The 25,447-nt window shown below is 41.9% G+C and overlaps 3 protein-coding genes across 8 annotated transcripts; all 3 read right to left on the bottom strand.

Annotated features, from left to right (window-relative positions):
* Positions 1–185: 185 nt before the first annotated feature.
* Positions 186–13,189, bottom strand: zdbf2 (zinc finger, DBF-type containing 2). 6 transcript variants are annotated; one of them, XM_026363348.1, is made up of 11 exons: positions 13,091–13,189; positions 11,187–11,286; positions 10,572–10,612; positions 10,424–10,451; positions 4,101–4,215; positions 3,873–4,018; positions 3,204–3,768; positions 2,795–2,920; positions 2,389–2,726; positions 1,229–1,379; positions 186–1,160 (listed from the first exon to the last, which is right to left on the bottom strand). In XM_026363348.1, exons 3-11 carry the CDS (start codon positions 10,591–10,593, stop codon positions 360–362), a joined length of 2,292 nt encoding a protein of 763 aa, XP_026219133.1. In that variant the 5' UTR covers positions 10,594–10,612; positions 11,187–11,286; positions 13,091–13,189; the 3' UTR covers positions 186–359. The 6 variants fall into 6 exon arrangements, with proteins under 6 accessions (XP_026219133.1, XP_026219134.1, XP_026219128.1 ...); XM_026363349.1 differs by having other exon boundaries at positions 10,572–11,286; XM_026363343.1 differs by having other exon boundaries at positions 10,424–10,612.
* Positions 13,190–15,096: 1,907 nt separating this feature from the next.
* Positions 15,097–18,599, bottom strand: eef1b2 (eukaryotic translation elongation factor 1 beta 2). The gene is made up of 7 exons (XM_026364317.1): positions 18,444–18,599; positions 17,468–17,590; positions 17,260–17,395; positions 17,105–17,171; positions 15,709–15,834; positions 15,398–15,465; positions 15,097–15,223 (listed from the first exon to the last, which is right to left on the bottom strand). Exons 1-7 carry the CDS (start codon positions 18,521–18,523, stop codon positions 15,137–15,139), a joined length of 687 nt encoding a protein of 228 aa, XP_026220102.1. The 5' UTR covers positions 18,524–18,599; the 3' UTR covers positions 15,097–15,136.
* Positions 18,600–21,263: 2,664 nt separating this feature from the next.
* Positions 21,264–25,141, bottom strand: ebpl (EBP like). The gene is made up of 4 exons (XM_026363531.1): positions 24,866–25,141; positions 24,506–24,575; positions 24,182–24,320; positions 21,264–21,642 (listed from the first exon to the last, which is right to left on the bottom strand). Exons 1-4 carry the CDS (start codon positions 25,040–25,042, stop codon positions 21,396–21,398), a joined length of 633 nt encoding a protein of 210 aa, XP_026219316.1. The 5' UTR covers positions 25,043–25,141; the 3' UTR covers positions 21,264–21,395.
* Between the last annotated feature and the right edge of the window lie 306 nt (positions 25,142–25,447).

Here is a 25,447-nt window from a genome sequence, read left to right as displayed (position 1 = left end):
AGTAAAAATTACAAATTTAAAATCAAATTTCGATATTAGAGAATGTGTACGTATCTGAAAACTTTGACTATTCTCACACACCATCAAAATAACAATAATTTCTGAATTTATTTAATAACCATTATTTAATAAATAACAAAAATATCCTTTTATTTGTACATGGAAAAAATGAAACCACACAAATGCTAAATTGACATTTTATTTGAATATTGGCACCAGTGAACTTCCATAGTAGCATGATCCCCCCCGGATCAGGTTTAATGAGACCATGTGTGAGGATCTCGACCCTCTCTTATTCTGACATCTATTAACAAGGCTGCTACTTGAACAGGTATCTTGTTACCTGTCCAGGTGTGTTTCTATTTTTGCCCCCTCTCACTCCACCTCCCCCTCCGGCCTCTTAACCTGCGGGGGGTGGAGGGTAAAGGACTAGGCTCAGTGGAGCCCAGGACTTTCTTGCCGTGTCCGGCCCGTCGCAGGCCTTCCCTCTTGGGCTGAGAGGGAGAGGTCTGAGCCCTGGTTCTTCTGGTGGAGGTTAGGGGTCGCATTCTTTCCTTTCTGCCCCCCTGCCTGACAGTGTCCTGTGTCCTACTGAGCGTACTCAACAGGAAGCTAAAGGGGGAGTCATTCGACCTGTGACCTTTGCCAGAGGAGAGTGTTGCAGGGGTCTCCAGGGTCAGTCTGTCAGCATTCAGGTCTGGACTCAGACTCCGGAACAGCTGACGGACACAGTGTGGGGGTGGGCCAGTGTGGGTGGGGCTTCGGTGACACAGGAAGCTTTTGGGGGGGTTCTTCATGATGCGGTTGGTGCTGGGGTCATAGAACCTTACAGGAAGTGGTCTGTATTTGACCTTTAACCTCTGCAGGTCCAGTGGACGCCGCTTTCTTCTGCAGCGTCTGAAGGAGGGGCCAGCTACAGGTGAGCCTGTGGGGGCATAGCCTGAGGGGGAACACAACAGGTAGACCAAGGTGGTGTGAGGCTGCACAGGTGTGACGATGCTGGAATATGATGGAGGGAGGCAGCGCCACGTCTCAGGTGTCCTCTCTGCTGCAGCCTTATTGGCTGCAGGGACTCTTAGCGGTGGGGCCTCTGGAGCATGCTGACGGACAGCTGGGAGGACCAATTGGACAGTCTGAGTGCTGTGACTAACTTTAACCACCTGGGGAACAGAAAAAGGTGAGGATGACGTCTTCTTGTAAAATTAGAAACTGTGACCAACAGACTCACCTGACACCTGGATGCCAACCTGAAGCCTTGCCTCCTTCTCCTGAAGTAGACCGAGTCGTTGTTATGGTCCAACAGGGGCAGAACACCTGGGTCGGACTCCACCTCTTTGTTCTCACCACGCCCCTTGTCACAGTGGCTCCGCCTACCATGCCTGACAGTGATTATGTCACCAAAAAAACAAAATAAGATTTTAAATTAAATGGTTTATTTTATATAACATTTAAATATGTTAAAAGAATATTGCTGTTGAATCTTTACATAAATCTTTCACATTAGATCAGAAATTACACACATTAATTTTATACCTGTATGGGACAGTTACTTTAATTTAACTCAAATTTAGAAACTACAGTATATTTTATTACTGTCCATTTATTTTTTGCACTTACTAGTGCATATAAAATTTGTTTTATCTGTTAATCTGACAATATATTAGCGTACATTAATAATAAAACGTGATGAACATGTGAGACTGTTACAATATGTTTGGATTTTATTTTGTATTTGAAGTGTATATTTGCAAAGTAGCTGTGTATTGAGGTTAAAGTATATTTTAGACTATATACTACAGTACAGCAACTGGATGTGTAACGTGAATACAGCTTATATCATTAATGTTGTATGTTTAATTTATTATGTGATTTATCACAACTAATTCATCACTATTTATCAGATATAACACATCAGATATGAACTGTAGCAGTATTGACTAATTCCACTCAGGAGGAGGGATTCTGTTATTAGAGGAAGAAGTGTCTGTCACCTGCTGGAAATACACACATCATCAACTGTCTTCAGCCATGAATGTTGAGATGATACAGATGAAAACAGCCGCTGGATTAATTGTGATGTGATGAAATAATAATAAGTTGATCTTCACAAGAACAGAGTCTAGTTACATCTAACTGAAGATGTTTTTGCTCTCGTGATTTAACAGGATTCAGGAAGAAGAGTAATTTAGCGATGATACTAAGCTCAAGACAAACCCAGGAGTCTGGTTCTGTTTGAGCTACCATCCATCTCAGAGCTACGAAAGTTAGTGCAGAGGAGAAGACTACTAATGATGAACATTCACTATCGATTAAGTGTCACTGAACTCTGGCACGAGACAAGAACTCACAAGTACTTTTTATACCTGTCCGTGTACAGTTACACATTACCTGGCCAGAGACTCTGAATCGAAGTAACAGATGAACCTCCCCAGTCTGAACTGGTGGACCAGTTTCTCCACCCTCTCCTCATCCTCCTGTTCGATCTGGGTCCAGGTTTTACCTTTGAAGGACTCTGGGATGTATTTAGGGAGTGGCAAGATCTGCTCTATGGGCAGAGTCCAGAAACCTTGGTCCTGTCCCACCCCTCCACCTGCTCTCTTTTGGAGGGCAGAGTCCAGCTGGCATGAGTACATCTGGTCATCCAGGTGCACCTGCACATCCATGAGCCGGCTCAGGTCCTTGGTGTGGCTCACCTGTCCAGGTGAATCTGGGGGCTGCAAAACCACCTGCAGAGAAAACAGGTTTAATAAAAAACACCTCAGTGGATCCAGCACTGCAGCTGACCGACAGCTACCTGTACACGTGAATCCCAGTCTTCACTCTTTGTTTCCATGGAGATGGGTAGGCTGAAGTGGAGGCTGTCCGTCTCCGCTTGGTCGTGTAGATTGAAATGGACACCATAACAGCACATCTGGATCACCTGGATCAGAAGAAGACTTTATTCCACTGCACGTTTTTTATTAACAATAAATGTAATAGTTTGAATAACTACAGAAGATTAAAGATTAGAGCTGATTAAACAAATTTCTTTTTTTTTGTCAATGGCAGAACAAAAACTGATGCTGACAACACGACACAGAACAAAAATGAAACCATGTAAGCAGCTTAAAAGTAAACCTTAGATTCTGATCATGAATAAATAAAACAATGTGACCCAGATCCTCTATGTTCACATGAAGAAATGAGCCCTGACTGACACAAACCTCCTCCATGGTCTGGTCCAGGTCGTCGCTGTGGTCAGAGGAGAACGCCTTCTTTTTCTGAGCCTCCCTCTGCTGCTTCTGCCACCTGCGCCAGGGACTCTGATCTGAGAGAGGCTGGGGGCTGGGGCCCAAATCAGGACCAGGATCGGGACCTGGACTAAGGCATGGGCCAGAGCCCAGACTAGGACCCCTGGTGGGTGAGGATGAGTCACTGGTTTTTCTCCTGTTGGACTTCCTGTGAGCTTTCTTGTGGACAGGTGGTGAAGTCTGAGTTTGTGGGGGCCTGGTTTGGGTTTGAGGTGAATGTGTGTGGTTTGTGGGGATGACCCCTGCTTGCAGCTCTCTAATTGGTGCAGACAGCCTCTCTGTGATTCTCTGTGCTGATTGGCTGTGGTTGTTGCCACCTTCTTCTTGATTGGCTGGCTGACATGACACATCATCAGAGCTAGGCAGGTGTTCTCGGGTGCCTAGCGACCAGCTGTCATCCTCTGAGAAACAGACTTCATCAAGCTCCGCTCTTGGTTTTGGAGGAGAAGAGACTGATGGCAGGTCGGCATGGGATGGTCTGACAAAGACAAGGACAACAGGCAAACAGGTTACACCTGCACTGGTGTGTTTGTTTAATTACCCGGAGTGATTGTAGTGGTGTTGGTGTGTTTCTTTTGTTACCTGGAGTCGCTGTAGTGGTGCGGGTGGTGCTGGAGGACGTCCTGCAGGAAGCGCTCCAGCAGGGTGAGTTTCGTTCTGCTGCTGCTGGAGGAGGAGACTCTGGAGGATGCCTGGACTAAGTCCAGGTGTCGGAGACTGGACAGGTGCTGTGACATGCATGAGCAGATAATGAATTCTGATTGGTCAGCCCGGGTCATGAGGGGTTTCAGGTGTGTGAGTAGTGTTTACCTGATCCAGGCTGCTGTAGAGGACTCTGCAGTACCCGCAGTAACCCTGTCTGCTGGGTTGACATCTGGATGGACCAGGCTGAGGCTCTGCCCACATCCTGTCAGTCAGAGAACACCTTCAAAAAAAATCAGCAATCAGTTATCAACAGTTACCATTTACAGTACAGGTGTGCTACAGGTGCTGCAGTGAGTTACACACAGTTACATGTCTGAAGTGTTCCCACCTAACGATTTTTTAGCTCTGCAAGAACTAGGATTGTTATGTCTTGGGATGTTTTCCCTCCAGACCAGCAAGGTGGTAGTGACACAGATGTGATCAAGTTGCTCTTGCTGTGACATGAATCACCTCCAAACTTAGGTGTCCTACCTGCCTACAGACCTTATGTGTATACAGAACTCACCTGTCTCAGGTTGAGCTACAAACAGATCATTCGGATGTTACTGAGCCTGGTCTCTAACTGAGCAGCCAGACTTCAGACTGTTTGTTATCACTTTAAATTCAGAGAATCAGATTCAACATGTTCTAAAATCTTTACAGACACAGTTTTATTGAATCTTCTGCAACAGAAACACCTGAGCAACGCCAGATACAGTGGCAAGAAAAAGTATGGGCACCCTTTGGGATTGCGTGGAGTTTTGCATGAATTGGTCATAAAATGTGCTCCGATCTTCATCTAAGTCACAACAATAGAAAACAACCCCCACACAAATTCAAATACCAAATGTCTTATCACGTCCTGAAGACCTGGTATCTCATGTTACTGATCATCCCTTACATTCTTAAGGGTCGTAAATACACAGATGGAGTTTTGAGTATACCTGATCAAAGGATGTCCTTTCTGTGACTTTTCTTTCCCTGGGCTAGTTTGTTTGTTGTCTCTTGACCTAACAAAACATTTTCAATACAGGCAGCAAGGCAGCCCCAAACCATGATGCTCCCTCCGCCATGTTTTACAGTGGGGATGAGGTTTTGATGTTGGTGTGCTGTACCTTTTTTTCTCCACACATAGTGTTGTGTGTTTGTTCCAAACAACTAAATTTTGGTTTCACCTGTCCACAGAATATTTTGCCAGTAGTGCTGTGGATTATCCAGGTGCTCTTTTGCAAACTTCAAATGTGCTGCAATATTTTTTTATTTGGACGGCAATGTCTTCCTCCGTGGTGTCCTCCCATGTACTCCATTCTTGTTTAGTGTTTTCCTTATTGTAGATGTGTCAACAAAAATGTTAGCATGTGCCAGAGATTTCTGTAAGTCTTTAGCTGACACTCTAGGATGCTTCTTTACCTCATTCAGCATTCTCCTCTTTGCTCTTGCAGTCATCTTTACAGGACGACCACGCCTAGGGCGAGTGGCAGCAGTGCTGAACTATGTCCATTTGTAGACAGTCTGTCTTACCGTGGACACATGAACATCAAGGCTTTTGGAGGTACTTGTGTAACCATTTCCAGCTTCATGCAAGTCAACAATTCTTGATCGTAGCTCTTTTCTGCGAGGCATGGTTGACATCAGGCAGTGCTTCTTGAAACCAGTAAACACAAAACTGGTGTGTGTTTTTAAAAGGGAAGACAGCTTTCAGCAACTCATCCAATATCATCACACTGATTGAACTCAAGGTTGGCTCACTCCTGGCTCCAATTAGCTCTTGGAGAAGTCATTAGCAAGTGAATGTTTACATGTTATGTTCAATAAAAACATGAAAACATATGTTTGTGTAGTATTGTTTTAGGCAGACTGTGTTTTTCTATTGTTGTGACTTAGATGAAGATCAGAGCACATTTTATGACAAATTAATGCAGAAAATCATGAAATTCCAAAAGGTTCACAAAGTTTTTCTTGACACCGTACATGTAGACACATTACATATATACAGAAAACATAACTAAGTGTGAAGTTATCTTCTTACCAAATCAAATTAAATGTATTTATATAGCCCTTAAAATCGACATCTTGTACTTTACATAAAATAGAATAAATAAGTAACGTAACATAAAATTTCCTCTGTTCTGACATCAAGAGGAAAGCTATTCCACAATTTGGGAGCTAACAATCAAATGTGGACTGTTAAATATCAGATCTCTCTGGTGTAAATCCCTGTTAGTGAATTATTTGATGAGTGACCATCAGGTCGGGGTGGAGGAGTAGCAGCAATCTTCCACTCAAGTTTGTTAATCAACCCCAGACCTAAACATAGTTTGAATTCATTTGAGAGCCTCACTCTTAGCCTCTCTGATCCTAACTGTGTACCGTCCTCCTGTCCCTTACTCTGAGTTTTTAACTGAATTCTCATACTTTCTATCTGATTTAGTTCTTAGTGCAGATAAAGTCATTATAGTGGGTGACTTTAATATCCATGTAGATGTTAATGATAACTGCCTCAACACTGCATTTAATTCACTATTAGACTCCATTGGTTTTACCCAAAATGTAAATAAACCCACTCACTGTTTTAATCACACCCTTGATCTTATCTTATTCTAACATACGGTGTGGAAGTTGATCAGTTAATAGTTTTTCCCCAAAACCCTCTTTTATCTGACCATTTCTTAATTACATTTGAATTTACAGTGCAAGACTTTACTAAACCTACAGATAAGATTCACTACAGTAGATGTTTATGTGAAAATGCTGTTGACAAATTTAAGGAACTGATTCCATCTTTTATTTCAGAGCCATGTACCAACACAGAGGAAGGCAGTTATTTCAACGTTACTCCAGCACAAGTGGACTATCTTGTTAATAGTACTGGTGCTTCACTTGGAACAATACTTGATACTGTTGCTCCTCTGAAAAAGAAACTAGTGAGTCAGAGGAAGTTAACTCCATGGTACAATTCACAAATCCGTAGCTTAAAGCAGAAATCACGTAAGTTGGAAAGGAGGTGGCGTTCCACCAATTTAGATGAATATTGCCTAGCCTGGAAAGATAGTTTAATAATATATAAAAAAGCCCTGCATGAAGCTAGAACTTCATATTACTCCTCATTAATAGAGGCAAATAAGAACAACTCCAGATTTCTTTTCAGCAATGTAGCCAGGCTGACAAAGTGTCATAGCTCTGTTGAGCCTAGTATTCCCTCAACTCTCAGCAGCAACTCTTCTGAATTAATTTCAGTAATTAATTCCTCTAAACCATCAACATGTCCCTTAGATCCCATCCCGACTAGACTCCTCAAGGATGTCTTACCTTTGATCAGCACGTCCATATTAGATCAGATCAATCTATCTTTACAAACAGGCTACGTACCAAATGCTTTTAAGGTTGCTGTAGTCAAGCCCCTGCTCAAAAAGCCTACTCTGGACTCAGGGGTCTTAGCGAATTATAGACTAATATCCAATCTGCCCTTTATCTCTAAAATCCTTGAAAAGATAGTTTCTAAGCAATTGTACGGCCACCTGCGTAGCAATAACTTGTATGAAGATTTCCAGTCAGGATTTAGAGTACATCATAGTACAGAAACAGCACTGGTAAAGGTTACTAATGATCTTCTATTGGCATCAGACAACGGACTACTCTCTATACTCGTCATGTTGGATCTTAGTGCTGCATTCAACACTATAGATCACAACATTTTATTACACAGACTGGAACATGTCATTGGAATCAAAGGAACAGCACTAGAGTGGTTTAAATCGTATCTATCAGATAGATTTCAGTTTGTACACGTTAATGATGAGTCTTCCATGCACAGCAAAGTCAGCTATGGAGTTCCACAGGGATCTGTGCTTGGACTGATTCTTTTCACTTTATATATGTCTCCTTTAGGCAATATTATTAGGAAACACTCTATAAATTTCCATTGTTATGCAGATGATACCCAGCTATATTTATCTTTGAAACCAGGAGAAACTAATCAATTAGTCAAACTTCAAGAATGCTTAAAAGACATAAAGACCTGGATGTCCTCCAATTTCCTTCTCCTAAATCCAGGTGTAGCATGTGTATAAAGGTGTTTGATATTTCACCAATTATCCATCCATTGTTTTTGTTCTGTTATATTTTTGTATTATGTGCATGGTTTATGTGACTTTTATTTTGAGGGAATTTTTATTTATTTTTTATTTATTTTTATTTTTTTTAAATTTATTTTCTTTGTGACCTCTGACCTTTTAGAAATGTAATTTCCGGTCAAGTCGCGCTACTTTCCTCAGTCAGCTTGAAGCCTCGCTGAGATTTACTCGAATAAACTAGTCGGCAAGGCAGCAGTCGTCCTGTTCTCAATAAAAGAAAACACAACGCAGATGATCTTTTCGGCCAGAGACTGAGAGTCAGGAGAGGCCGGCTACACAGGCAAGACAGAGGTTATACTGTTTGGGCCTGAAAATCTCAGAGACACTATGTCTAATCACATTCAAACCATTGATGACTTAGTTCTGGCCTCAAGTAATACTTTAGGAAATCTCTGAGTTATCTTTGATCAGGATATCTCCTTCACTTCATACATCAAAGATATCTCTAGAACTGCCTTTTTTCACCTAAGAAACATTAAAGTTAAAATTAGGAGCATCCTGTCCCAAAGTGATGCTGAAAAACTAGTCCATGCATTTGTTACTTCCAGACTGGACTATTGTAATTCCTTATTAATGGGATGTCCCAATAACTCATTAAAGAGCCTCCAGTTAATCCAAAATGCTGCAGCCAGAGTTCTGACTGGAATTAGCAAGAGAGGTCATATTTCTCCAACGTTAGCTTCTCTCCATTGGCTCCCTGTTAAATCCAGAATTGAATTTAAAATTCTTCTCCTCACTTATAAATCCCTTAATAATCAGGCTCCATCTTATCTTAAAGACCTCATAGTTCCATATCTTCCAAGCAGAACTCTACGTTCTCAGACTGCAGGTTTACTTGTGGTTCCTAGAGTTTCCAAATGCAGAATGGGAGGCAGAGCCTTTAGCTATCAAGCCCCTCTCCTGTGGAACCAGCTCCCAGTTCAGGTTCGGGAGGCAGACACCCTCTCCACATTTAAGACTAGACTTAAAACTTTCCTTTTTTATAAAGCTTATAGTTAGAGATGGATCAGGTGACTCTGAACCATCTCTTAGTTATGCTGATATAGGTTAGTCTGCTGGGGGACCTCTACTGATAAACTGAGCTCCTCTCCTCTTTCCTTTCTCCTGTATCAATGCAAATGCCACCATTTCATGTCATTAACTTTGTGTCTTCTCTCTCTTTTAGTTGTGTTTCCTCCTCTCTGTCTCCTTCTCTCTGTACTTTTCTGCAGGAATCCTCGGCCTGGAGCTGTACATCTCTAGAATCCAGTTCATCTGCCCAATGTTCTTGATGCTTGTTGTTGTCTTTATTGCCTGCTGTTCTTTTCTCTCTTCTCTTTCCACTCACCCCAACCGGTCGAGGCAGATGGCCGCCCACTATGAGCCTGGTTCTGCTGGAGGTTTCTTCCTCTAAAGGGAGTTTTTCCTCTCCACTGTTGCCTAAAGCTTGCTCAAATGGGATTGTTGGGTTTTCTCTATAATTTTTTGTATAAATATTTTCTGTAAGGTCTTAAACCTTATACTGTAAAGTGCCTTGAGATAACTTCTGTTGTAAATTGGCGCTATACATTAAAACAATAAAATTTAATTGAATTGAATTGAATTATGGTAGTCACCAAACAGTAAGTTAAGTGCCAGCCATATTCTGAGATCGCCAGAGGTGGATATGATGAGTAGTGGTAGCGGCTGGATAGTACGTCGTCCTTCTCCATGCAGGAGACCAGGGTTTGAATCACGACTTGCCTACCTCCAGTAGGGGTCCTTAAGCAAGACCTCCTTACGCTTACCCTGTCTTGTACCTTGTATCTCACTTGTAAGTTGCTTTGGATAAAAGCTTCTGACAAATGACTAAATGTCAACGTAAAATGTAATGTTAAAGTGACATGCCCTCCAATGCCTTTAAAGATAGGTATATCTGAATGTCATCTGCATAGCAATGGTAGGACAAACCATATTTCTTCAAGATAGACCCCAATGGAAGCATGTATAATGAGAACAGCACTGGACCAAGAACAGAGCCCTGGGGGGCACTACAGGAGAGGGGAACTGAAGAAGAGGAACAGTCACCAATAGTAACATCACAACTTCTATAAGTAGGATATGACTTGAACCAGCTCCAGACAACACATGAGAATTTGATGAGCCACTGTATCAAATGCAGCAGTAAAAGTACCATCAGAATTGAATCCCCAGCATCTCTTGCCACCAAAATACCATTATTAATTTTTAGTAGTGCAGATTTAGGGCTTTGTTGTGAATTCTTAAATATAGAAAAAAAAACTGTTCACTGTTATAAATACTTGATGAATACTGAGATTCATGAACAGGTAAACTCACCTACTGGTATACTGCTTTCTCTGGTCATCTGACAGACAGATAAACACACACACACACACACACACACACACACACACACACACACACAGTATAGTCAGTGAATGAAATGCAACTGTAAATGTGTTATTTTCTGTGTTTGAGCTTTTACCTTCATCAAAGACATCTGACATCCTGCTGCTGACTCAAAGTCTGAACCACACAAACATATTTATTAATCATTGTTATTCTAGTTAAATACAATCACCTGTTTATGATTTGTGTCAGCTACTCACAAGCTTGAAGTCAATTTAAACAAATACAGATGTTCTGTTATTTAATGTCACTTGATCATTATCACTTTTAATAGTAAAACACAAATGAGTGTGTGGTGAGCTTCAAAATAACATTTGAGTTAAATAAAAACAATCTGATGCTGTAAAGTTCATTTCAGCCTGAATAACAATTAACTTAAGTGCAAAGTACAGTCAGACAATTTTAATTCTAAGCCTCCAATTCCACTTTAGAATACAAAATAAATAAATTGTTTACGTTTCAGAGAAAGACAAATAATTGAGATTATAATTAGAAGATTTATTCTAAAACATTTAATGTGGAAATGTGACAAAAATATCATGATTCATTGATACAAAATGATTTAAGCTGTATGTGATTGAACCTGACACAAACTAGGCTGTCACCTTGGACATTTATGGTAAATATTGTCTTAACTAATTTAATATCACACACTAAAGCAGATGATCAACAATGAATCATGAGACTTGACCTGGAGACGGTGAGGTCAGCATGCCCTCCATCCAATCACAGCACTCCATGCTGTAACCAATGGTAACCAGGTGAGACATACAGGTGGAGAGTCCATGAGCCTGAGAAAAAAGGAACAAAACATTTTATCATCGTAAGAATAATTATTATCAGAATAAATGTGTATATCAGTAATTAAAATTTAAAAAACACACTTAAACTAAAAAGTTAAATTTCAACTTTAACTATAGCTGAATGAATAAAGGCAGAGCAGATGATCTGCATATAAGATTAAATTGCATCTGAAAGATCTCATTAATATTACTCATGTTTCTCTAGACTGTCTAATGTTAGTTACTTTTGACAGAATAGTTCTTTCTAGTGCATAGGCGCGAGCCATGCTGCAGTCGATTTACCGTTATTCTTATCCTGTGTGATCTTACTGAGGAAGGCCGACGTAAAAAAAGATCAAACTTTGTCCGGGACTTTAAACATCCCAGAGGAGATCAGAAAGAGGACAACGAGGTGATGCAGAGAAGGCAAAAAACAGCAAGGAGGAAATAAAGAACGGAGAAGAGCGATGTTCAGAGAGAAGGTGAGAAGATTCAAACCTCATCTCCCCTCTGTGATTATGGACAATGTGAGATCACTGGACAATAAGATGGACGAACTGACAGCTCTGGTGAGGATGGACAAAATTTTTGCAGAGTGTAGTTTGATGTGTTTCACAGAGACATGGCTGCATGACGGTATTCCTGACTCCAGCATTAATACAGACCCTAACCCTAACCCCCCCCCACCGTGTGCTGAGACAGTAGGCGAGAGGAGAGGAGGGGGGCTCGCCATTCTCATTAACAACAAGTCGTGCCATCCTGGTCATGTAACTGTGAAAGAGCGTGTATGCAGCCCTGATATTGAACTGCTGTGGGACTTAGTCCATATGATTTGCCCAGAGAGTTTTCTCACTCCATATTAATCTCTGTTTACGTTCCTCCATCCGCTAACACTGCTGCTGCAGACGGTCACCTCCAACCTGCTGACCAGACCTTCTTTATGATGGTCTTGAGTATATTCAGGTTGTCGGCTGACCTCATTCTTTGGACTCATAACGTTGCTGAACCTGGACCTGACCAGCTGCAGCAACCCCAGATCATAGCAATGCCCCCACAGACTACAATAGACACTAGACATGATGGGAGCATCACTTCACCCTCCTCTCTTCTTACCCTGATGCTCCCATCACTCTGCAATAGGGTCAATCTGGACTCATCAGACCACATGACCTTATTCCATTGGACAGTTCTTAACCCAGTTTTAGTAGTTTCATCAATCTCCTTAGATGTTTTCTTTGATTTATGTCAATAATTTGACTCTTTTCAAACAGATTAACATCTTTTCCACAACCACAGGATGTGTGTCTGTTGTTTAAGAAATAAGAAGCTGCTCACATCAGTTTAGGTTCAATAACTAGGTGGCAGCCAAACAATAATCATCCATGCAGTAATTATCCAGTGGAGGCTCTTACCTGTTTACTTAGTTAAATCCAGGTGGAGACTTTTTTTGGTGTATTTTCGACTTTCTGTTCATACAGCTTACTTTGACCAATCACATCTCAGCTGTTCCTCCGCTCTTATTGGCTGCCGCCGCTCTGGTCTGCGCCCTGATTGGCTAACAATAAGAGACTAACTAGTAGCAGGTATCCAGTTCAATCCCGGTTCAATAACCCGGGTAAAGACTGGATTGATGGGTAACCATGGTGACGCCACTGGTGGCATAGCTCGCCCGAAGCTATTCGCGTTTTAGCCTGTTAGCTGTTAGCATGCGTATAGCCTGTTAGCTTTTCGGCAGCCGCACGGAGCCACTGATTAGCGGAGTCATATAAGTGACTCATATAATTAATAATCGATCATTTGTTTGTTTTGTTACCTGCTGCTGATCGATTTCTGTTTATTTTCACACGTTGAAAGCGGCCTCTTCCGCCGCGCACAGCTCCACCGCTCTGTTTAGTTTCCGGTCCGTCTCTTCTTCTTCTACTGCAACTGCGGCACAACGGGAAACACGAGCGGAGATTTTCTGCCTCTGGCTGGTCACAGCAGGAACTGCAGCCGCTGTTTATTTTAGATTAGATGAAAAAGACACTTCATTAAACCCAGAGGGGAAATTCGCGTGTTGTAGTAGCCATTACACAAAGGAAACATACATACACATACACACAGATGATAACAGGAATAAAACAAGAAAGAAATACACATCTAACAACTAGACAGAGAACATTGCACACAGTTAAATCTACAGAACAAAACAGGCAACTAATAAGCATTCTGTGCAGTAGTATGTTGAGATGACATGTGCAATACCAAGAAATGTGGAAATGCATTTAATACAATATAATGAATCAATTAATATATCACTAGCTAGTTTGAATAGGTCGGGCAGAGCTTTCCACTGTCTGAATATATCTGTTGTACAGGCTAATGGCTGTTAGCAGGGATGACTTCCTGTACCTTTCTTTATCACAGTGGTGCTGGAGAAGTCTCTCACTAAAGCTGCTCTGCTGTTTGACCAGCAGCCTGTGGAGAGGATGTGAGCTGTTCTCCATGATGTTTGAACAGCTTGTTCAACATCCTGTTCTCAACAACCTGCTCCAAGGATTCCATTGAAGTCCCCAGCACAGAGCCTGCCTTACTGATCGTTTTCTTGTTGCCCCTGGATCTCACGCTGCTGCCCCAGCAGACAGCAGCAAAGAAAAGTGCACTGGCTACGGCAGACTGCTAAATGATTTGCAACACATTAAAGGACCTAAAAAGTAGAACTCAAGAAGTAGAGTCTGCTCAACCTCTGTGTTGCATTTCCAGTTCAGTCTGCTGTCCAGGTGAAGTCCCAGGTATTTGTACCCCTCCTCCACTTCTCCCAAAATTGAGGCAGTGTTTAAACCGTCTTTGTTCCCCTGGACAACCATCCCCTTAGTCTTCTTATAAAACGTCAGGTGGTAGTTACACTTTACAACCTTGCAGCCATACTAACTGTGGTCTGTCTGTAATCCAGGAAGCTGTGGAGAAGTCAACCTACATCTTCAGGAGCTTCTCTGTCAGCAGGACAGGCTGGATTGGCCAGGTCCTCTGTCCAGATGAGAGCGAGAACTCTTGGGACAATAGGCAAAATGTAGTGGGTCTAAAGATGTTTTACCTTAGGCCTCAAATGGGTCAGTACCAGTCTCTCCAGAACTTTCCTGATGTGTGAGGTCATGGCAACTGGTCTGTAATCATTCAGAACAGAGATGAACATTTCGGCAGTGGCACACAAGATGATGTCTGCCAAAACTTCGGCACACACTCCTGTCTCAGGCTGAGCTGCTGTCGGACCCCACAGAGGAGATCAGCACAGGCCTTCAGGGCCCGGGGCAGACTGCATCAGGTCCTGTAGCCTTATTTTGGTTCAAACATAATCTGTTTGTAGTTTCACTTTTATTGAACAAATGTAAAGAAACAGTCTGTGCAGCATGTAACATCAGGCGCATGTTATCTAAAGGTTTCTACAATTCTATGAATGTTTAATAGCAAAAACTACCCAATTTATTTTCTACAGTTCAAAAATCTGTTCACACTGAATAAAAGTACTTTGCTGAAATTACAATATATCCTGAATTCTACAGAACAATGTAGAATAAAATTGAACAATAACGACTTTTGCATTAACTGTTAAAATCAGTACCTGTAAAATGTCCAAGAATTTAAGCAAATTAAGATAACCAGGTTTATTCTTTTCTATATCAGTAATATTAGATTCATGTGCAACATTTCTGCTTTGATTTGATGAATATGGATTCAACAGTTTGACAAAAAAAACAAACAAACAAAACAACAACAACAACAAAAAAAACCCTACAGTTAGAAAGTAAACTAAATGTCAGACTAAAGAACGACGGCACTGTGTTTTGTTCTTAAGTGCTTTTAATTAAATTTAATGCTTTTTTCAGATTTTGTTGAAAGCTGCGACGTCCATCGACTGAACGTAGTCCTCGAATGCTGTGATCTTCTCCTCCAGGATGTCTGTACCCACCTGGAGGGAGGTGGGGGGGGGGGGGGGACATTAAACTGGTGTGATTTAGGTTCACAGGTAAATATAAGGTTACACAGATGTGTAAAGCTAGTGTGAAATGACAATGAACACAAGAGCTTAAAATTTAAAATAAGGAAAATAGACAATAATACTGATGTTTAGTAAGTTTCTGACCTTGTCGTCCTCAACCACACAGCCGATTTGCAGCTTCTTGATGCCGTAACCCACTGGGACCAGTTTGGCTGCAGGACAGAAAAACAGTAAAAAGGTTTTTGACAAGCTGTGTTCAGTTATGTGACAAAGTGAAGTCTGGTCAGAAAACAGTTTCAGATTTTTAATCTGCAGAGTTTCAGTTGGTAAAGTTTCTATCACGACTTCAGCCGAAAGATGGTTAAAAAAAAGAAAGAAAACATCATTAACAATGCAGATCAATAATTGGTAGTATTGCATTTCATACAGTACAGTAGTATTATTGCAGTACTCACACTGTCCCCAGACCAGCCCATCCATCTGGATACTGCGCACACATTCCTCCAGCTTGGCCATGTCAGTCTCGTCGTCCCACGGCTTGACGTCCAATAGGATTGAAGATTTGGCAATGAGGGCAGGCTCTGTATGACGGGGAGGAGTCAGTTACCACAGAAATAGCCTCATACAACAGCTGTGATTGGCTGATACTCTCATCAGGTAAATAAAGGTATCCATCAGGCAGTCAGCCGAAAGATGGTGATTGGTTATTCATCACAGAGAGTCAGCCAATATTAAGTTTTCAGCCACATTACCTGGTCTGGAGTAAAGACTGGAGGGTGGATAGAAAATTAGTTTCAAGCAAATAATTAAGACTTGACAACAATGCAGACAGTAGCTAAAATTTCAGTTAGTTACAGCTACAACAACCCTTTCAGGTTACCATGTACCTGTAGCAGTCTGGGTGGACTCTTAAGCAGAACACTTCCCAGAGTGCAGGTTTACTTGTGGTTCCTAGAGTTTCCAGATGTAGAATGGGAGGCAGAGCCTTTAGCTCCTCTCCTGTTGAACCAGCTCCCAGTTCGGGTTCTGGAGGCAGACGCCCTCTTTACATTTAAGACTAGACTTCAAACTTTCCTTTTTTATAAAGCTTATAGTTAGAGATGGATCAGGTGAACCATCTCTTAGTTCTACTGCTATAGTCTGCTTGGGGAACTCTACTGATACACTGAGCTCCTCTCCTCCCTCCTTTCTCCTCTATCCATTGAAATTCTACCATTTCATGTCATTAACCTTGTGTCTTCTCTCTCCTGTAGTTGTGTTTCCTCCTCTGTCTCCCTCTCTCCATTCTCCTCTGCAGGTATCCTCCTCCTTGGAGTTGGATATCTCCAGAGTCCAGTTACTGGTCCTACCAACCTGTCCAGCGTTTTTGCTGCTTGTTGTCGTTTTTATTGCCTGCTGTTCTTTTCTCTCTCCTTTTTCCACTCTCCCCAACCGGTCGAGGCAGATGGCCGCCCACCCTGAGCGTAGTTCTGCTTAAGGTTTCTTCCTCTAAAAGGGAGTTTTTCCTCTCCACTGTCTCCTGGTGCTGCTCAGTGGGGTTGTTGGGTTTTCTACATAATTCTGTATACAGTTAAATTTTGTAAGGTATTAAACCTTAAACACTGTAAAGTGCCTTGAGATTACTTGTCTTCATTTTGGCGCTATACGAAATACAACTGAATTAATGATTCAGGTATGATATAGACATCCATGTCAAAACTGCAGTTAAAGCTAAATTTGACCTTTTTAGTCCAATCACTGGACACCAATGAAACTCCTGCCAGTATAGATGAAAGCTGACTTTTTGAGGTTAACTGATAATTACTGTGACATTGACTGGTGACTGGTTTTAAGACATGCAAGGTGACCTACTCTTTGCCTTCTTGGCGGCGTACGCAGCTAGACGCTCCTCCTTCAGCCTGACTGCCTCTGCGTCTTCCTACAAGACAAAAACCAGGGCAAAAGACAAGCTGGATGACTACAGGCTGAGACATCAGTGTTCTCAATGATGATGTCATAAACCTCACCTCTTCGTCTGAGCCAAACAGGTCAATGTCATCATCCTCATCATCCTTGGAGGTAGAGGCAGGGGTGGTGGTAGAGGTGGTGTCAGCCACACCCGCAGGGCCGTACTGACCCAGAGGTTTCTTCACACCTGGAAAACTAACAGGAAAGAGGAGGAGGGGTTTACATCACACCTGTGCATCCCCACCCTGATAAAGTCATCATCCTCACCTGTTCTTCTGGTCCTGGTAGGACTTGATGTGGTTGTACCAGCGCAGAGCATGGCACAGGTCGGTTGATGGGGGTGTCGAGATCGCATCGAAGACAGCCACGTCCGCCTGGGAAGGGACGTACCTGAGGGTGGAGACATTGTTAAAATTATAAATGAAATGAACACACCTGAGAGCTGCCTACTGCAGAGGAAACACGTTTCTATTGTAACTGATTACATTTCTTTTCTAATTGGAGTCGACTAAACTCTAGTTTTGTGCTGCAGAGTTCAGATTTCTGAAAATCGTTCGCCTAATCAACAAGTTTGGATCCACACCTCATTTACACTGGACTCCAGTTCTGGTAATATAAATGTTTGTGGGTTTACCTTAGTTAATCTCGCCAACATGAATCTGCTATTGAGAATTAAGCTAAACATTTGATCTGAAGCCATTATTCAACAATAATCAATATACATCTGCGTAAACGTTTTCAGACAACATTATAGCATGTTTAATGCCTATGTGTGTTCATTAGCTTGATAAAACAAGTTAATTAACATTAGCAAGATTTAATCAAGCTGCTGTAAAGTGTCAATTAAGATTAAATACAGTACAATGTTATTATTCGGATTAAAGACATTAAAAAGTGACAGGTAGCATGGACACCGTTAGCATGTTAGCAACATGTGACTCCATCATGCTGACTGAGAACAGCATGGTGCTACTTCTTCAAATAAAACTTAAACCAAAAATATATATCAATAACACTAAACGTCAGCTCCTCCGTCATCGCATCGTCTGCCTTCATACCGAATCACTGACGGTTCACAGTTTCATGGCGGATTTATCCTCACATTTAAACTTTGCGTTCGGCTAACTGTTAGCTACATTAGCGTTAGCTAAGCGCGGAGCCAAGATGGCCGCAGCGCCCTAGAGTTTCTATTGATTTCTACCGTCCAGCTGCTGTTTTCTGTCCGTTTCTACTGTTTACTGACCCCTCGATGTAGCTGCGGTCTGACAGGAACTCATTAAGCACTTTGAGACCAGAGGCGGATTTCAGGTCACCGAAGCCCATGATGAAGACGATACGGGACGAGGAGGAAGAAGAAGAAGGAGCCGCCGGAGGAGCAAGAAGAAGGAGGAGGAAGCTGATAGAACCGGCTTTATACCGGGAGACAGACTCCTCCTCAGCGGACACTGCTCCTCCTCCTCCACGCTGGACCTGGAGGTGATAGTGTGTGAGGATATATTAGAGAAGGTGGGTAAATTATTTAACAGTAACTAATTAATCCTAAAAACATTATCAGTAAGTTTATCAGATTTAATGAATCAACTGATGTTTCCAGTTGAATAACCTTTATAATGAATGAAATTAAGAGACACATAAAAGAATTCGTCTTGCTGCAGCTGAGTGCAGTTGCTCTCTTCCTCGTGATGTCTTTTTCCTTAATTCATTTTAATTTCTTCCATTTTTTTCCATATAGACAAGTAGCCTAACTAGTTTAGGAAATTAGGTTATATCTTCTGAGGCCATGTTGTTCCAGACAACATGAGAACATCAGATCAGGGGAGAACAACGAGGGGAGGCAGAAAAGGTGAGAAGATTTAAGCGCCTATCCCCTTTCTGATTATGGGCAATGTGATATCACTGGACAATAAGATGGACAAACTGACAGCTCTGGTGAGGATGGAGAAAATCTTTGGAGAGTGTAGTTTGATGTGTTTCACAGAGACATGGCTGCATGATGGTATTCCAGACTCCTGTGTTAAAATATGTTATTCAGACGGTCACCTCCAGTCTGCAGACCAGACACCCCGACGCCTTCTTTATGATCTCTGGACCATCACTGGTTACAAGTCCAGCAGCCAGGCGACTGTGGACTGGGCCAAGAAATTGAATAATTGTTTCAATCAATTCCGGGCTGAGCCACAGAGCCACCACCCAAATGATCTCAGCTGAGCAGGTGAGAAGAGAACTGCACAGGCTTCACCCCAAAAAAGCTGCAGGGCCAGATGGAGTCAGCCCAAGGTACTGAAAGCCTGTGCTCCTCAGCTATGTGTTGTTCTCCAGCACATTTTCAACCTCAGCCTGACCTGGAGAGAGTTCCTCTAGGGTGGAAAACGTCGTGCCTGGTTCCTGTGAATATAACGCCACGTCCCAGATTGCTCAATGACTTCAGAGCAGTGGCTCTGAGATCACACATTATGAAGGCTTTTGAGAGGCTGATCCTGGAGTCCCTCCGACCTCTGGTCAAACCCTCACTTGACCCCCTCCAGTTTGCCTATCAACCCCATATTGGAGTGGATGATGTCATCATACACCTTCTCCATTGCACCTACACCCACCTGGACAAGCCTGGAGGCTTAGTGAGGATCATGGTTTTTTGATTTCCCCAGTGCATTTAACACCATCCGGCCTGCACTGCTGGGAGAGAAATTAAAAAACATGCAGGTCAACACTCCCCTGATTTGCTGGATCATGGACAACCTCACTAACCGCCCACAGTACGTCCGCCTGCAGAACTGTGTGTCTTACTGTGGTCTGTAGCACAGACTCCACAGGGGACAGTTCTGTCTCCATTCCTCTTCACCCTGTACACCTCAGACAGCCACACCAGTCCACAGTTTTGTGGACTGGTGTGGCTGTGTTTCTGGACAGAGGAGCACGTTCAGCCAGAGACTGATCAACATCAAATGCTCCACAGAGAACCACAGGAGATCCTTTCTACCTGTGGCCATCAAACTGTACAACTTCTTCCCCCTCTGTAAGGGGGAGGGGGAACTGACAATTATATCATATATACATATATTTGTCATTTTATCCAGGACTATTATTATTGATCTGATTGTCTGGTTGATGTGAGTATATACACGTGTGTGTGTGTGTGTGTGTGTGTGTGTGTGTATAATCATATTTCTCCTACATTAGCTTCTCTCCATTGGATCCCTGTAAAATCCAGAATAGAGTTTAAAACACTTCTCACATATAAAGCAGTTGATACTCAGGCTCCATCTTATCTTAAAGACCTCAGAGTTCTTTTCCCAGCAGACTTCTCAGACTGCAGGTTTACTTGTGGTTCCTAGAGTTTCCAAATGTAGAATGGGAGGCAGAGCCTTTAGCTACCAAGCCCCTCTCCTGTGAAACCAGCTCCCAGTTCAGGTTCTGGAGGCAGACACCCTCTTTACATTTAAGAATAGATTTCAAACTTTCCTTTTTTATAAATCTTATAGTTAGAGATGGATCAGGTGAACCATTTCTTAGTTCTACTGCTATAGTCTGCTTGGGGAACTGTACTGATACACTGAGCTCCTCTCCTCTCTGCTTTCTCCTCTATCCATTGAAATTCTACCATTTCTTGTCATTAACCTTGTGTCTTCTCTCTCCTGTAGTTGTGTTTCCTCCTCTCTGCTCCTCCTCTGTATATCTCCAGAGTCCAGTTAGTGGTCCTACCAACCTGTCCAGTGTTTTTGCTGCTTTTTGTTGTTTTGTTGCACCCCAACCTAGGTCTAGTTATTGTTAATGTCCCCTCAGTGAGCTCTTAGTCAGTCCTTTGACTAAATGTCTGGATCTGGTTTATACTGATCCTGTTTCTACCTGACATTTATTTCTTCTGTTTTGTCTTCAAAAAGTCAGACTGAACCTGCATCAGACAGTGTTCAGAGACTTTAACAGCTTTATGGACCAAACCTTAGCTCAGATTAAAACAAAGGTTAAATGAGTCTGTCATAGCTTTTAGAATTTCTGATTTTCATGAAGAAAACATAATAAAAGGACAGAAACATCATTAAACAGTGCATCTGTAAATGCTAGATAATTAATAATCAATAACCTTTAATGTTAAGTCATCATGTGAATCTGATCAATACTGTTGATTCATTGATTATCAGTTAACAATTGGTCCATCTGAAGAAGAATTCAGTCCCTTGGTATAAAAACATTGTTGTTTCTACATGCTTTTCTTATTTTTGTCATCATCCGTTCTGACTGTGTGCAGACTCTTCAGACAGAACCAGGAATGGATCAGCAGCAGGACTGGGACAAGGACCCAGACCGCATTAAAGAAGACCAGGTAGACCCATAGGTAGAGCCAGTTGGACACGTTGAGGTGGGGGCTACCGAGCAGCCAATCAGGACAGAAGGTCATCCAGCCGCCATACAGCTCACACACACTCAGAGCAATCTGAACAAAGTGTCTGCAACAAAGACATATATAAGCTGTTAATATACATATCTTTGTGTTTTAAAACTGTATAAGTACATTATTTATAATGTACATATAAATACACACAGTATTATATGCTGCTGCTCCTCCTACGGTAGGTGTATCGTATCACTTCCTGTTGTCGACACTGGCTCGCTATTCAGTTGCTCTGTTTGTTTTGCTAACTTTAAACTAAATTCATAGTTTTAGTGAAAAGCACTACTGGCGTAAGAGTTGCAACATACACCTGTGTTGCTTAAGGACCATTCATAATAGTTAATACTCTTGTTTTCTTGTGTTGTGAGGTCTGTTAGCTCTGTTAGCCATGACTGCTTCTCCCTCTTCTTCTTCTCCCTCTTCTCCTCCTGCTCTCTCTTGGTCGGTGTGTCATAATGTCATCTCATAAATGTAAAGCTAGAACCTCATATTATTCCTCATTAATAGAGGCAAATAAGAACAACCCTAGGTTTCTTTTCAGCACTGTAGCCAGGCTGAAAAAGACTAATAGCTCTGTTGACCCTAGTATTCCGTCAACTCTCAGCAGCAATGATTTCATGAATTTCTTTACAAATAAAATCATAACTATTAGAGAAAAAATTGATCAGATCCTCCCTGCATACAGCATGGACTGTACAACAACTCTAGATTCATTTGTAAGACCACGCTCGTACTTAGACTGCTTCCTCCCCGTAGATCATTCTGAATTAATTTCAGTAATTAATTCCTCTAAAACATCAACATGTCTCTTAGATCCCATCCCTTAGATCAGATCAATCTATCTTTACAAACAGGCTACGTACCACAGGCTTTTAAGGTTGCTGTAGTCAAGCCCCTGCTCAAAAAGCCTACTCTGGACTCAGGGGTCTTAGTGAATTATAGACCAATATCCAGTCTGCCCTTTATCTCTAAAATCCTTTCAGTTTGTACATGTTAATGATGAATCTTCAATGCACAGCAAAGTTAGCTATGGAGTTCCACAGGGATCTGTGCTTGGACCGATTCTTTTCACTTTATATATGTCCCCTTTAGGCAATATTATTAGGAAAGATGATACCTAGCTATACTTATCTATGAAACCAGGAGAAACGAATCAATTAGTCAAACTTCAAGCATGCTTAAAAGACATAAAGACCTGGATGTCCTACAATTTCCTTCTCCTAAATCCTGACAAGACAGAGGTTATTTTATTTGGACCTAAAAATCTCAGAGACACTATGTCTAATCACGTTCTCACCCTTGATGACTTGGCCTCAAGTAATACTGTAAGAAATCTCGGAGTTATCTTTGACCAGGGTATCTCCTTCACTTCACACATCTAAGAAATCTCTAGAACTGCCTTTTTTCACCTGAGAAACATTGTTAAAATTAGGAGCATCCTGTCCCAAGGTGATGCTGAAAAATTAGTCCATGCATTTGTTACTTCCAGACTGGACTATTGTAATTCCTTATTAATAGGATGTCCCAATAACTCATTAAAAAGCCTCCAGTTAATCCAAAATGATGCAGCCAGAGTTCTGACTGGAATTAGCAAGTGAGATCATATTTCTCCTACGTTAACTTCTCTCCATTGGCTCCCTGTGAAATCCAGAATTGAATTTAAAATAAAAAAAAAAAAAAGACCTCATAGTTCCATATCTTCCAAGCAGAACTCTGCGTTCTCAGACTGCAGGTTTACTTGTGGTTCCTAGAGTTTCCTGATGTAGAATGGGAGGCTTAGCCTTTAGCTATCAAGCCCCTCTCCTGTGGAACCAGCTCTCAGTTCAGGTTCGGGAGGCAGACACCCTCTCCACATTTAAGACTAGACTTAAAACTTCTCTTTTTTATAAAGCTTATAGTTAGAGATGGATCAGGTGACTCTGAACCATCTCTTAGTTATGCTGAAATAGGCTAGTCTGCTGGGGGAACTCTACTGATACACTGAGCTCCTCTCCTCTTTCTTTTCTCCTCTATCCATTCAAATTCTACCATTGCACATCATTAACTTTGTGGCTTCTCTCTCCTGTAGTTGTGTTTCCTCCTCTCTGTCTCCCTCTCTCTGTACTTTTCTGCAGGTATCCTTGGCCCTGGAGCTGTACATCTCCAGAATCCAGTTGACCTGTCCAATGTTCTTGCTGCTTGTTGTTGTTTTTGTTGCCTGCTATTCTTTTCTCTCTTCTCTTTCCACTCACCCCAACTGGTCGAGGCAGATAGCCGCCCACTATGAACCTGGTTCTGCTGGAGGTTTCTTCCTCTAAAGGGAGTTTTTCCTCTCCACCGCCTAAAGCTTGCTCAAATGGGATTGTTGGGTTTTCTCTATAATTTATTTGTATAAATATTTTCTGTAAGGTCTTAAACCTTATACTGTAAAGTGCCTGAGATAACTTCTGTTGTGAATTGCCGCTATACAAATAAAACTGATTTGAACTGAATTGTATGTATACTGTATATAGTGATACTACATCCATCTGGGAGCAAACTGCAAAAATCTGTGTGTATTTATATGTATATTTCCTGATATAAACCTGACCATGCTTTATAATCTGGTGTAGTACCTGTAGTACTTGTCCTTCCGTACTGCGTGTATGAGCAGTACTGCGAGCAGGGAGTCGAGGACAACAGTAAGAATTTCTATAGAGACAATTGTTGGGTCAGAAACCAGCCATCGACTGTCGGCTTTACCATACTCCCTCCCTGCAGACAGACAGATGGAGTGAAAAAGACACTTAAATTATAATCGTACAAACCTCCCTCTGAAAGGTACTGCAGAGGAATTATGTAAGATAAAATTAAAAACTAGTAAAGTACGAATATAATAAATAATGTAAATAAAAGCAAAGTAATTCTAAATTAAGTTCGGTTCTAAAAGTTAAACTCACAAAGTTCAGCAAGTGGCCCTTCAGATGTCTCCACTGTCCCAACCAGAGACATGTAAACAAAGGGGCCCTCCTGTAAACACAAACAGGCAGACATGTAAACAAAGGGCCCCTCCTGTAAACACATACAGCCAGACATGTAAACAAAGAGCTCCCCCTCATAAAGACAAACAGCCAGACATGTAAACAAAGGGGCCCTCCTGTAAACACAAACACCAGACATGTAAACAAAGGGGCCCTCCTGTAAACACAAACAACCAGACGCATGAAAACTATGAACAGAGAAACATACCTGAGGATAATAAACCCCTAAAACAAATAAACAAACTGAAGCCATATTACATGATTCCTGATTGGCCATACCAATGTCAGGTGGACAATGACATCATAGAACAGCCACAGCAGGATCCACCTGTCCTCCACAGAGCTCTGCCCACCATACCTCCTTGTTAGTATCACAGCAATTAACACCTGGACACTGCATGCAAGCAGGGACAGGACTGAGACCAGAGACAGACCACCGAGCACTACTGAGTCCATCCTTAGATAAGGAGTATTACGTGCAGCAGAGGAAGTACTCTACTGTGATACTGTGCAGTAGTACTGTACTGATATAGTACCTAATGTCTCTGTGAGGAGTCAGACTCTCTGGTCTGAACTGTGGTATGGTGACTGACGTCTCTGGTCCTTCCCCTACCCTCTCTCTGTTGGCCAGCTGGTGGAAGTCCACGCCTCATGAGTGTTTTCATTGGCTGCTGAGGAGACCACCCCACTGGCTCACACCCCTCCTACAGGGGTCAAAGGTCAACAACTGAACCCAGACTTCACTCTAAAATTTAAAGATTTTACTTGTTTCAGTATATGCACCACTACTCCCCCAAGTCACAGGGTTCTTTACATTTTCCATTTGCCTCATTGATAATAAGCTAAATCTAGCTAACGTTA

Source organism: Anabas testudineus, chromosome 2 (assembly GCF_900324465.2).
Source record: "Anabas testudineus chromosome 2, fAnaTes1.2, whole genome shotgun sequence".
NCBI lineage: Eukaryota > Metazoa > Chordata > Actinopteri > Anabantiformes > Anabantidae > Anabas > Anabas testudineus.
The sequence above is the reverse complement of the archived record's forward strand: the minus strand, read 5'-3'. Positions and strand labels throughout refer to the sequence as shown.

Coding starts and splice junctions, on each gene's coding strand:
- ebpl (XM_026363531.1), bottom strand. CDS start 25,042: ATGGACTCAGTAGTGCTCGGTGGTCTGTCTCTGGTCTCAGTCCTGTCC. Junction 24,576..24,865: donor TCATTGTCCACCTGACATTG/GTATGGCCAATC, acceptor TTGTGTTTACAG/GAGGGCCCCTTTGTTTACAT. Junction 21,643..24,181: donor CGGAAGGACAAGTACTACAG/GTACTACACCAG, acceptor TCTTTGTTGCAG/ACACTTTGTTCAGATTGCTC.
- eef1b2 (XM_026364317.1), bottom strand. CDS start 18,523: ATGGGCTTCGGTGACCTGAAATCCGCCTCTGGTCTCAAAGTGCTTAAT. Junction 17,172..17,259: donor TGTTTGGCTCAGACGAAGAG/GTGAGGTTTATG, acceptor TTTGTCTTGTAG/GAAGACGCAGAGGCAGTCAG. Junction 15,466..15,708: donor TGGGCTGGTCTGGGGACAGT/GTGAGTACTGCA, acceptor TCTGTCCTGCAG/CCAAACTGGTCCCAGTGGGT.
- zdbf2 (XM_026363344.1), bottom strand. CDS start 10,593: ATGTCAGATGTCTTTGATGAAGGTAAAAGCTCAAACACAGAAAATAAC. Junction 4,019..4,100: donor TCTACAGCAGCCTGGATCAG/GTAAACACTACT, acceptor TGCATGTCACAG/CACCTGTCCAGTCTCCGACA. Junction 2,921..3,203: donor TGGACCAGACCATGGAGGAG/GTTTGTGTCAGT, acceptor CTTCTGATCCAG/GTGATCCAGATGTGCTGTTA.